Source organism: Sinocyclocheilus anshuiensis, unplaced genomic scaffold (assembly GCF_001515605.1).
Source record: "Sinocyclocheilus anshuiensis isolate Anshui unplaced genomic scaffold, SAMN03320099.WGS_v1.1 scaffold200, whole genome shotgun sequence".
NCBI classification, from domain to species: Eukaryota; Metazoa; Chordata; class Actinopteri; order Cypriniformes; family Cyprinidae; genus Sinocyclocheilus; species Sinocyclocheilus anshuiensis.
Window position 1 is genome coordinate 704046 of NW_015558595.1, and position 12556 is coordinate 716601.

Genomic DNA, 12556 nt, shown 5'->3' on the forward strand with positions numbered 1-12556 from the left:
GGCTCCCAGATTTTTTTTTATAGGTTTAATGGGGGGCGCGACCAAAAAAGTTTGAGAACCACTGGCCTATACAGACCTTGTCTTATTTTAATTAAAGTATAATATAATATAGAAATTATTAATTTCTATATTATATATAATAATAGAAATTATAATATATATATATATATATATATATATATATATTATTGTATTTAATCAATTAAATACAAAATATTTAATATATAATAACTTAACTTTGTATATAATAACTTAAAAATTCTATTAAATGTAATAATTTAATTCATATAAAAATGTGCAAAAATAACCCTGAGAAATATTTATTGGAGTATCTAGCCCTGGCCCCTTACAAAAAAACTCATAAAGTACTCAGCAGCACCTGGTGCTATCATTGAATACTTTAAAATAAAGAGCGTTGTTTCCCTAGAGGGCTTTTTGCATATTTGTTTACAGGACCCTAAACATATATGGCCACGTTCACACAGCAGCAGAATAAGGCTGTCAGTCCTGTATTTGAGTCCTTAATACGGTTATGTTCACACACAGTACGGATATTTAAGTTGCAGTGTGAACGGGACATTTCGAGACGCACACCTGTAAGTAAATGCGGTTGTCAATCCCAAAACCTGACAGTGTGAACGTACCAATACAGCGGAAGCTCATAAATATGCGACTCTCTATCTCTGAGCATCACCGAGAGTCCCCCATGTAGCCACGCCCACGTCTGAATCTGATATCTGATATCTGATTGGTTTACCAGCAGCGATTCTGCATAATGATGTGAGGAGGCAGCAGCTTATCGAGCAGATGGGCTGGTCCAGCACACGGGCACACAGCATCCTTGCTGTGATCATGGAGCCTGCTGCTGTATTTATCAGTGACATTTCACACCCCTGATTGATTATGTCAGCATTGCACTGACTTGTTATTCATACAGCTTGCATAAAAAGGAGCGCAGTTACATTTTCTGTCCTTCTATGTGGATGTGAGGAGTCCGGCGTCAGTTGCGGAGGCACTGATCCCTGATCAGTTGAACTTGACGAGAAGGATTTAAGTTAGTTCATACTGTGCAGCCGGAGACATACTGCTGATCGCTTCTGCATTGCATTGGAGAAAATATGATTTTCTCAGACATGAACACGGGGACTAACTCCCCAAAGGTCCACCCGCCCAACGGGACGAGATTTTACACATACCAGGTGAGTATTTAAAGTGTTTAAAAGCCAATAACTAATGCGAACTGCTTGTTATGTTTCTTTATGCTGCGTTATTCGCAGTTTAAATCGCTTTTGTTTGACACATCCGTGATGCAGTACGTTACGTTGTTTTTTAATCTGAAAGGGCTCTGGCAAAATGCGCACTCAGAGTTTGGTGGTAGTTATACACAGAATAGCCGGGGTTGACTGTTTTAATCGCGTTTAGGATTGAGTTTAGCCCTAAACTGTCACGATATCGATGTAGTTTAGGTCTGAACTGAAGCTTTAAAGGCGTTAACCGGCAGTTGGATCGAACGCTCGCATTCCTCCGGAGGCGCGAACGCTTTATAAATACATCACGCCAGGACAGTAGCTTACATTGACAGTACTTTTGATACAATTTTATTTGAATTCCAGTCTATAGTTTATTAAGTGGGCAACCAATCTGCAAGTCAGATCATCTTAATCCTGTTTCGCTAAAACGATACGCTTTATTGTGCTCAAGAGGTTAATGGATAGGAGAACCAGACGAGTCACACTTTTTTACTCCAGGGAATATTTCGAATAGCTTTAATGTTGAGAGTTATTTCCTGTATAAACACAAAGTTTTGGCTACACACACACAAGAAAAAACGTACTGTAGGATCAGCATATTATATAGATCAGCAACATTTATGTCATGAAACAATTAATGAAACATCCAAAATGGAAAAGGTATCAAGAAAATATCAAACCGTTTCTTTGTCTGTGGAAATATGGTATTATTATTATTATTATAAATGAATCATTAATATTTGTGTAATAATAACAATAATAATGTCAACTTCGCCATGTGATAAAATACCCCGTTCTAACGGTCAGTCTCTGATTATTATGCACCAGTGGTAGATTGTCTTGATATGCTGAATTGCATGCACTGCTCAGCTGTGACCCAAATCTCATGCATTGGAATGAGGGCAGTGTCTTTAGATATTGATTTCTGTAATGGGAGGCCATGGTAACCAAGCCAGTGATGATATCAGTGAGAGACTGTGGCTTTAGAGATGATGATTTCATCGGAGCGCTTTTCAACAGGTGCCGCAGATGCTTGTTTAACCATCTGTATTGATATTTGTTTGTGGATTATAGAGGTTTATTTTTGGTTACCCTGTGCACGAAAAATACTGTGGCATGGTACCTCCAGTTGTTTTCAGCTTTGCTCATTTTGAGAGAGTGTGTATTCATTATGTTTCTGTGTGTGTTTGTGTGTGTAGTATCAGCTTGTCTCATCATTAGGTGCTCCCCATGGGAAAAAGCCTGAGAGATTTTCCCTCTGATTTAAAACGGCACAGTCTATGTTCTTCCCTGACAGTCTATTACAGTACAGCAACAGCCTGAACAATCTAAGCTTGCACCGGAGAGACAAGTTGGGGCTTTGAAAGCTACATAGTTGTTTACTGCAGTGGGTCTCGATTGGTTTTGCTTCAGGACAGAATTTACATTTGGACAATTAAACGTAGTACTAGAATTGTTCATAATAAAATTGTAAACAAAAATGTATTTTAAACCAGTGGTCCTCAAGGGGCCTCAGCAAACTTCCAAGGGTGCTGCAGGATTATTATATAATATATAACATATTAATTAATAATATAAATAAATAAATATATATATATATATATATAGCCGGTACAAGACTCGAACCCGCAACCTTTGGGTTACGAGTCCGACTCGCTAACCATTAGGCCACAACTTGCACTACTTAGTGTTTAGTTTTATCTAAAACAGGTGGACGTGAATCTGGCAATGTTTTATGTTGGTTCTTGTAGCAATTCGTAAATGAAATGTCGGTGAGTGGCGCTAATAGGTTAATGCTCTAACGCGTTTGAAAATAACATACAACCTACACTAAACTCTAACCTAAACCTAATTGATAATGTTAACAAAAGCAAATGTGAGATCAAAACGCAATTATCTGACGCAACTGTCATTTTACCTTCCTTTTATGAGGCTTTGAGCTCATTTTTGGAGTGTCGCGACTCGTGTTTCACTGGATTCATACCAGATCACGCCACATCGCAAGTGCAGTGCTGCACCAGGTGAGCTACAGAGCAAGTTTACTACGTCAGAAAAGCCATACATATGGAGCAGACTATGTGATGCAAATGGTAAATTGTATTTACAAATCATGCTCTGTGGTAAAAAGTGTTTTTAGGTCATAGTATATTATTGTGTAATAAACCACGCAAAACGAATCCTTATTAATTAATAATATGCCCCTATAAACATAATTTGTATTCAAATATATCATTTTTTTGGGGTGTTTTACTGCTTCTAGTGTTTATTTTACTGTGAACTGTTTTACAGGCATGTAGCAAATCATGCATTTCCACTGAGCCTGGGTTAGAATAGGCAATTGAGACATTTTGTAAATGCAATAACAATGATGTCTCTCAATTTTTGATGCTTCCATGAGCTGTACAAAACACATTGTGGTTAGCACAAATCTTGTTTATTCTTGTTGCAAGTGCACCTGTATTAATGTAGTCTGGTTTGCATTTTATTTTTAAACATAGTTTTGTCCATATTGTTATCCACCTAATTTGAATCTTCTCCCAAGCGATACATGGTTTTGAGTTTGATTGGACAGCCTTTGACGTCAATAACAAATGACTTGGGAAGTAATTGCCATCCTAACTACACACAATTATATGGTTAGTTGAATGTTATTATTTGCATTTTGCTTTTATTTCTCCTGCTTTTCGTGACCGTTTCCCATTGTCGCTTGCTTTTTCTTCCTCAGTATTTTTCACCCATATAATTAAATGCTTTCTGATCAGACTGATGTCAGTTTCAAAGAGTGTTTCTAGCACTCTGTATTGTTGTACAGATGATATTTCTCACTATTTCTTCAGCAAACCTCCCCAGACCTGGCAAACACTGCACAGAGTCAATAGTGTTGGCGTAGCAAAGCATTCTCCAAAGCTGTGTGTATGTCTGTGGGTTAGTGTGTGTGTATGTAGGTATGTAGGGTTATTCAAGCACAAGGCTTGTTTTGTTAATGGTGTTTGCATGAAGCATGGAACAAATATAGCATCAGCGATAGACTCTGTATTAGTGCACACCTGTCTGCTGTAATATGGGAAATTTAAGTCAAAACCAATATAGCTCACTGTTCCTGCACAGAATTCATAGCATAAATGGATTACAGATTGTATTCAATAGGTAAGACAGCTCTTACCATAAAAAAAAGAGAAAATAAAAAAAATGTAAAGCCCTGGCCATCTGGGGCGGTGTCAAAGTGTGGTGAGCATAAATTCATTACCTTGGCCTATCCCCTCATAGCCAGTACAGTTTTGCCCGGGCTTATCAAATTGGGATTAGTTCGAAAATGAGAGGTTGTGGGTTTCTTTAGTTTGTTTAACGGGAGCTGATCGCTTATTTCCAATAACAAAGGTAAGGAACATTGCAGTTGAAAAAAAACAACAACAACTATATATGTTGTCAACATAATAATTAATATTATTGTAATAAAATATTTTCTTAATATAAACCACTATTCATATCATAATTGTATTATATAATTACATATACTTTTTTCATTTTTTTTTATCCAAAGCGACTTACAAATGAGCAATACAAGAAGTAATTTATCTTAAATTAGTATAAGATTATATGTTATATAATAATGTTATAAATAGTATAATATTACTTAATGTATGTTAATGTAATATTTAATCAATATGATAGTATTTGCTTTTATTATTATTTATATTAATAATTATTATTAATAATATAATTAGGGCTGGTAAATGATTTTTTTTTTTAAATCTAATTAATTACATGATGTGGCGATTAATTAATCTAATTAACCACAAATTAATTGCACATCAAATTTGGCTGAGAAATTACTCCTAAAAGATAATTTAAAGTCATTGTTGTGTACAGCATCAAACAGACATTACAAAAAATAGCTTCAGCAAGAAATATTTTGTTTGATAAAATTTATTACATATACTCTTTTGGACCATGAGGGTGAGTGAATGATGACACAACTGTCATTTTTGGTTGGGTGAACTATACCTTTAATAATTTATTTGATTAATTGCTTTAATTAAATTGATATTGCACTTATTGCTCGTGTGATATTGCTTAGCTATATGATGTAAATATGAGACAAAAACTCAAACAGGGGCATTTTTGCCCCATATCTTGAATTTTAGGGACATTCTTCTAACTATGTTCTCTAGGCTCCATCACGCAGTGAGATGTTGCCCTGCCTCATATTTGTCATCAATCAACTGTATGAAATGTCAGATGACCCACGTAGGCCTGGGGCGGGGCAAGTGCTTTAAATGCGTAAATAATTGTAATGCGTTGTTTTTCAACCGTAATTAATTAATCTAATTAACACGTTAAATTACCAGCCCTAAATATAATATGGAGCATATAGTACTATATGCTAAACTTAATTATGATGCCTAATGTGTCAAACATGTACCTTTTTGCTATGTTGCAAGATATGAGTTGACGTACAGGTGACCCACAAACTGATCCAGGCAGAGCCTGATCACAGTCATGTGCTTGAACAAGGCACTAGACCCCAGGTTGCCCAAGGGGGACTGTCCATTTAAGGGGTATTGTAATTGTCCTGCTAAAGGCTAAGTAACGAGAAGGTGATGAGAAATGATGTGGGTGAGAGACATGTCAAAACATTATTGGAGAGATGGATGGAGAGAGACTGTGATGGATAGAGAGAGAGAGAGAGGGTGTAGGTTTAATCACACTAATGGTTTGACCCTTCTTAGCAATTCACACAGGACTCAGTCCAGCCCAGAATACTAAACCAGTCAGAATCCTTGCACTGGTGTCTGGTATCGGTGAAGGTTTGTTGTGACAGGGTTCATTGCTTCATAAAAACCTTTATTATTTAGGTAAATAAGGATCATAAGTGTTAAAGGGACATTTTTGACTTGATAATTTAGAATGAAGTTAAATGTTTTATTATGTAGCCTATGTAAAGGAGAAGGAGTGTTTTTTGTTGCTTGGAAACAAAAGGACAGTGATCCATACACGGCTCTATGATGCTTTTGATGGCAGACTCGTATCCATCTTAAGTACTCCTTCCATTGTCTCGATGAGACGTCTTATTGAGTTCTAATGCATTAGAATTGTCCTGAGTCACTCGACTTGTTTGAAGCCATCACCTTCCACACACATTTATCTCATCATTTCACAGCACATGGACTTTGATTACCCATGATTCAGTGCTCTGTCCTTTTGTCTGCAGGGCTCTCGCTGCCGGGGTCCGTAGTGATGTAACCTTGTTCAATCAATCCTGATTAGCATGGAAAAGCCCTTTCAATCACATGTTTCCTGAGATGGAGGCTGCAGTGAGGATGACAGCCTTATTGTATTAATTAAACAAATGAAATGACTAATATTAGGTAACGACTGCTACTTATTTGAGAAAGTGTCAGTTCAATTGGTTCATTGTCAATGGCAGTCAAGATTCAATGTGTAAAGTGATAGTTCAGCCAGAAATGAAAATTATGTCATCATTTACCCCTACATGTTGTTCCAAACCTGTATGACTTTCACAGAGGAGTGATGAATTTTTAAAATTTATCTAGACATAAAAGTATAGAATTATAATATCAGGAAGGATATGCCTTTTTGGCCATTTACAGTAGCAGGAAAATAGTTATCGTAATTAGAAAATGTCCAAGTGGAATCGAAGCCATCATTAATCCTGAGATATTTAGTGCCGTAAATGTTTCTGCTTTACTGTAACCTCTGACGTTGGTGTTTGACAGTTACACCAAGGTAGATCTTTGTTCTGGACCGCAGGTGGCACTTTGTTAAATATAAATTATATGCTGTCACAAAGCAAAGGCCTGATTCAGTCCACCCACTAATGCTGCTCCATTCAGTTCAGTGATGTATTCAGTGAAACCCTCTATTCAGTCAAAGGTCAAGGCAAAGACAAAGTGCTTTTGTTGCTTCATAAAAGAGGTTAATATGGAGATTATTTTCACAGGCTTGGGTTTGATTGTGTCGGATGCAACAAATGGAATATGAGGAAGTCCAGAGCAGTTTAAATGATCTGGCTCAGGGAGGATTTAGTTGTGCAATGATTGTGTGTTGTGAAAATGTTTTCAAAAACAACTTATGTCATGATTAATCAGCCTAAGGGATATCCCAAATATTTAGGGTCCCCCAGACCCCGATGAGACACATTAGTAAGAAAGTTATTTTTTAATGGGACAGGTGAAAAACAATATTTACTTTCTACGCTGTATTTTTACAGTGTGTTTTTACAGTGTACATTACATGTCTGTACTGTAAGGAACAAAAAATCATTATGATTTAAAAAAATGTTTTTAGTAATTTAGCATAAAATTCTTTTTTTGAAAAATTTGAAAACTCTTCTCTTTTAAACAATCACCCATTTGTTTGTGTAGGGTTCATTGAAAATGTTGACAGGGTAGGTTAAAATATTCTATTAAAAATTTTTTTGGACTAGTAATCCATAATAATCTGTAGGACCGCTCTAGGCATATACAGTCTTTCTGTCGCTCTCTTTTCTTTTCCCTCATGAGCATTTGGTCAAAGCAATTACACTATTTCTCAGCTCTGTCTCACTCTCCTCTCTATCTTTGAGCAGACATGCTCCAATGCCGCTTCAGCCAAGTGTTAGGAAAAACAGATGCACTTTTAACTCTTCCTTAAAAGTGCAACTTTTTCGTTTTGGTTCAGCCAGCAGTTTCGGGCTCTGCAGCGATTAGTGCGGGGGAGTTGGATTGGGGTATAATTGTATGTCAGCACAGTGTTGTGTTAGAACTGCGATTTCAAATCACACGCAGCTTGTCATTGTTTATGAAGAGGCCGATAAGCACATGTATGGCAGTTCTGAGTTGAATGTGACGACTGTGATGCAGTCGTCAGTGCATTTATGGGCTGATAGTACGGTATGGGCTGTGGTAATGGTAATTAGTAAGCTATTTATATTTGTGCAGTCACTTACATTGTGGTAGAAAAGCTTTGCTAGTCGCTAGTTTTGCTAAAGCTCATTTGACATGCCTCAGGTTTACAGAGACATGTTCCAAACCCCATTGAGCTACCTACCTAGACATTTTTAGGTATTGTAGGCATGTTAAAGATGCAAAGGCGGTTCCAAAGGGTTTCCTGCTAAAGTATGCTGCCTTAAGCCACACACAAACTACAAGACTCATACTTATTGCCTTTGAGTTGGTGAGGTTGTCTGCAACAACCAGTCCCAGATCACAGTGTATGAAGCCTGTTTGAAATGTATTTGTCCAGTCACCAGGTGTGCTCACTTGCCTTTGCAGTCACCACCATTGCTTAAAGGGTTAGTTCAGTCAAAAATGAAAATTAGGCTGCGTTTCACTCACCCCCGATGCATCCTAGGTGTATATGACTTTCTTCTTTCAGACGAATCCAGTCGGAGTTATATTAAAAATTGTCTTTGATCTTTCAAGCTCTATCGTTGTACTCAGCGGGTGTTGCATTCCTTCGGTTCAAATGACGTGAAATAAAAAGCACCCTTCCACAAAAAAAAGTGTCTCACACGGCTCCGGGGGGGTGAACAAAGGCCTCCTGTAGCGAATCGATGCGTTTTTGTAAGAAAAATATCCATATTCAAAACGTAATAATCACTTGAATCTAGCTTGCGCTCACTGTTGTACACGGAAGCAGTTCTGGGGGAATGACGTATGAGGTCTATTACCTTTATTACCTTTGATATGAGGTTAACATTTTAAAATTGTCAGTATGTTTTGCTGAAATTTCATGAGTGTTTTTTGTGATAATCTTGGTAGCATTAGTAAGAGAATTATAAACCAGCCATGTTTTGTCATATGCCGTCATTTTCCAGCAAAAGTGTTGATGAATTTACTCTTTTGGAGTTTGCTATCTTATTATAATAACTATTATTTCTATTAGTGCTAATGTGTAAAACTGTGTAATTTACAGTAGTATTTTTAATTATTAATATTGATTATTCTATTTCTAAAAAATGTTTTACTAAAATATCTACTATATAAAATTATATTAGATTAGAATTTTTAAATATTATAGGAATATTTGCATTTTTTATTTTTTACTTTATTAATCTTTATTTCACTTTATTGAATATAAATTAAAATTAACATTTTCTATGTTGTAATATGTATTCATTATTAAACTTGTTAAAAATATGTAAAATAAGCTTTTTTACTCACCTGACTGGGCAACCAGAAAAAAAATCCTTATTGTTGAGCCCTGACTGCTAAAACTGACTACTGTTTTAATTATTTTTTTCTATTCCACTTAAAGTTTTAACATGCTAATGCTAATGCAACATGCTAATGCCATGTTTGTAATGGAATCAACTATAAACATCAGTGGAGTATGTCATGCCAGTGAGAAACTCTGTGTGAACTTATGAATGACTGTTAATAGAGTTGCTGCTCATGAAGAGCGCTTCAAAACAGGTTCCATTTCAGCTAGGATGCTGCCAGTAGACAATAGACAGTAAGGCAGCTCACTAGGTGTTGGACCTGGGCCATAGTCTTTCAGTGCCAGAGTCATGTCCACAGGAACACTGCCTCAAGTCAACACACCGCCTTAAAGATACCCCCTCTCTCTTTCTTTCTCATTTACGGCCATATGGGATTACATCGACGATTCCCCACAGCAGATGTGCACATGGATTAGACCAGCAGGGCACGACTCATGACTTTGACGCAATGGTGGTTTTCTTTGAACCTAGAAGCATTGTTATTATGACTGTAGTGCTGCGACACCACCCAAAACAACTCATTTCTGCTTAGCTGTTTTGTATTTGTTGTTTGCCAGTTTACAAAAGAAACCGAAATGACAATATTACAGAGGTATTTCATAGAAAATGCAGTTGTAATAATTTTGAAAGTCCCTTTAAGGTAAGTTAGTACAGTCTTGGTAGCATTTTCAGTCACAGCTCCTATTTATCGATGTGAATTGACTAAAATCTGCCAAGCTGTTTGCCAAAATTGTCTTTAAATAAAATATTTCAAATCAGAAATATAATCTGACAACAATAGTACACTAAAACACACACACACACACACACACACACACACATGCCTACATTTAAAATTTATTTGAATTGCATATAAAATTTTCATCCATTTGGATTACACAGTTTTAACATAACAGTTTTAATATGCATATTTGTCAGTCATTTATAAATGAAACAGGCAAGAAACAAGTAAATATTCTGTAATTGTACTAAAAAAGTAAATAAATAAATAATAACCAAGTTTATATATGTATCGTAAATAAATTCCTTTTTTATTGAATATTGCTTGTTCCACAGCTAGCCATATTTTAATCATGTTCATAGTTTTTAACTAACAAATTGTGTTCAAAATGAACAGGCTTTAGCTGATTCTAAACAATTGTAATAAAACAATTTTAAACTCTGCCACGATTTGTTTTGAGTGCAAAATTCTTACCTGTTTTATTTATGTATGACAGACAGATATGCATCACATTAAATTATTAGTTTGTTTATGCTAAAACTGTGTAATCTAAATGGATGGAAAGTTTATATGCAATTCAAGTACATACATTTTAAATTTAGGACTTAAATATTTTTGAGAGTATCTCATATTCTGCATCTTTAGCTCAAATTACACAAGAAAAAGCAGTTTTTTCAAGCTAGTCCACCTAATGAAAGATATGACTTCCATTCCTACAGCCGCCGTATTGGGCACCAGGATTCCCAATGAGTCGTCCGCCTCCTCCTCCTTATACCATCTCTACAAGGTCGTACCCTGGGCGATTGTATGCATGCACACACACACACACACGCACGCACGCACGCACGCACGCACGCACGCACGCACGCACACACACATTTTGTTTACAGTGATCAAGCAAGCAGCCTTTTGGGAATTGTAGCACTTGACCTTTCATTCACCACCGTGGCACCAAGCATAATTGCTTACAAATGTCCTTCATTAAAATTCAAAGTGTGGCCTATTTTCCTCTGTGTGTATGTATGTGTTTTAATCAGGCCTTGTGCATTAAAATCTCAGTGGGGCAGATGGGAGGGAGTTTGACCCACTTTGATGGATTCCACACCGATTAAAAGGATGAGTGAGCTTTCGAAAGCACGGCGACCCTCTGTGTGCGTGTGTGCGGACTAGGGATGCACAGATCTACATATTGTCATAATCATACTCGATTGGTGTCCAAATAAGTCAGTCTTAAGGAAAGCCTGTATAATTGGGGTCATTTATGGTCATGTCCTCAATGCTCTGATCAGATGCGTTTCTCATGTGGTGATCATATAGGGTTTGTCCTTATGTTAAAAAATACCTAGAGGAAGCGCAGAAGAATGGAGCAGAATGAAGTTGTTTTTAACTTGACACGGTATATTAGAAAAATGCAACAGTGTGTGCCTGCCATCCAACAATCGCAATAAGCTTTGTGCTTTATTACCTTTGATATGAAACAAAGCTCAGCTTTCAAATTTTATCATGAAATTCAAACAATAAATGCTGTTTTGGCACACTTTAATATGGCTTGACAGATCATTGTAGCCACCTCAGTTCAAGCAGCAGCGTGGAGGGCACGTGAACCGATTATCTCTTCCAGTTTACTACTAATTACAGCACAAAATAAACATGAATGAATATCAGAAGTTATCTTGACAGAAACAGTACAACTTATTGAAATGTATCATGTCTCATGCAATCGCTCAGTCAGAGTTTTTACCGTGGAAAGATGACTATAAAACTTGTAACAGTATGTTTGTAACATTACATTTACCTCAGGAAAGCAATTCTATGTCCATAGCTTGTTAGTTATGTAGAAAAAAACCTCTAGATCTGAACATTTTGCCAAATATATGCACTTTAGATTTTTACTGTTAGTGATAATCTCTTTTATTGCATGTTTGAATAAGCGGACATCTGTCATTTAAAGGTTTAACATTTCAACAATAAATTGAGTAGAAGCAACTTAAAAGTTGATATAAAAATTGTTGATATAAATCTTCATGTGCAATTTAAATGCTTGCATACAAACTTGTTTTTTAAGTGTGTTTTTTTATTTGAGTGTTGATTTTTATTTGAGTCTTGATCTAAAAATAAATAGCAGTTGAATTTGGAATTGCTAATGTACCAACTGACAGGGTTCCCTGTATATTTTACACCTTTAGTTAAGTGATTGTTTAGGAAAAATTGACATGTACTGTACCTGATATTCATCCAAACAAATCAACACTGAATTGAACCACTGTCACTTGTTTCATGCTGCATTTTGTACACAATCTCTTTCCTTAGACTCTTTTAATGTCTTTCTTTCTTTCTTTCTTTTTTTTTCCTTCAGATTTG

General features: G+C 36.2%; 1 protein-coding gene across 8 annotated transcripts in view; it reads left to right on the plus strand.

Annotated features, from left to right (window-relative positions):
- The window catches only part of ppfia2 (PTPRF interacting protein alpha 2), a 184336-nt gene that overhangs the window by 64232 nt on the left and 107548 nt on the right, over positions 1 to 12556 (plus strand). The window contains exon 1 of one of the 8 annotated variants that reach the window (XM_016475779.1): positions 827 to 1199. The exons of the other annotated variants lie outside the window; for them this stretch is intronic. Within the exon in view, the coding sequence (XP_016331265.1) occupies positions 1119 to 1199 (81 nt within the window). The 5' untranslated portion in view covers positions 827 to 1118. Of the gene's footprint in view, positions 1 to 826; positions 1200 to 12556 lie in introns of those variants that run through there. 8 annotated transcript variants of the gene reach the window in all.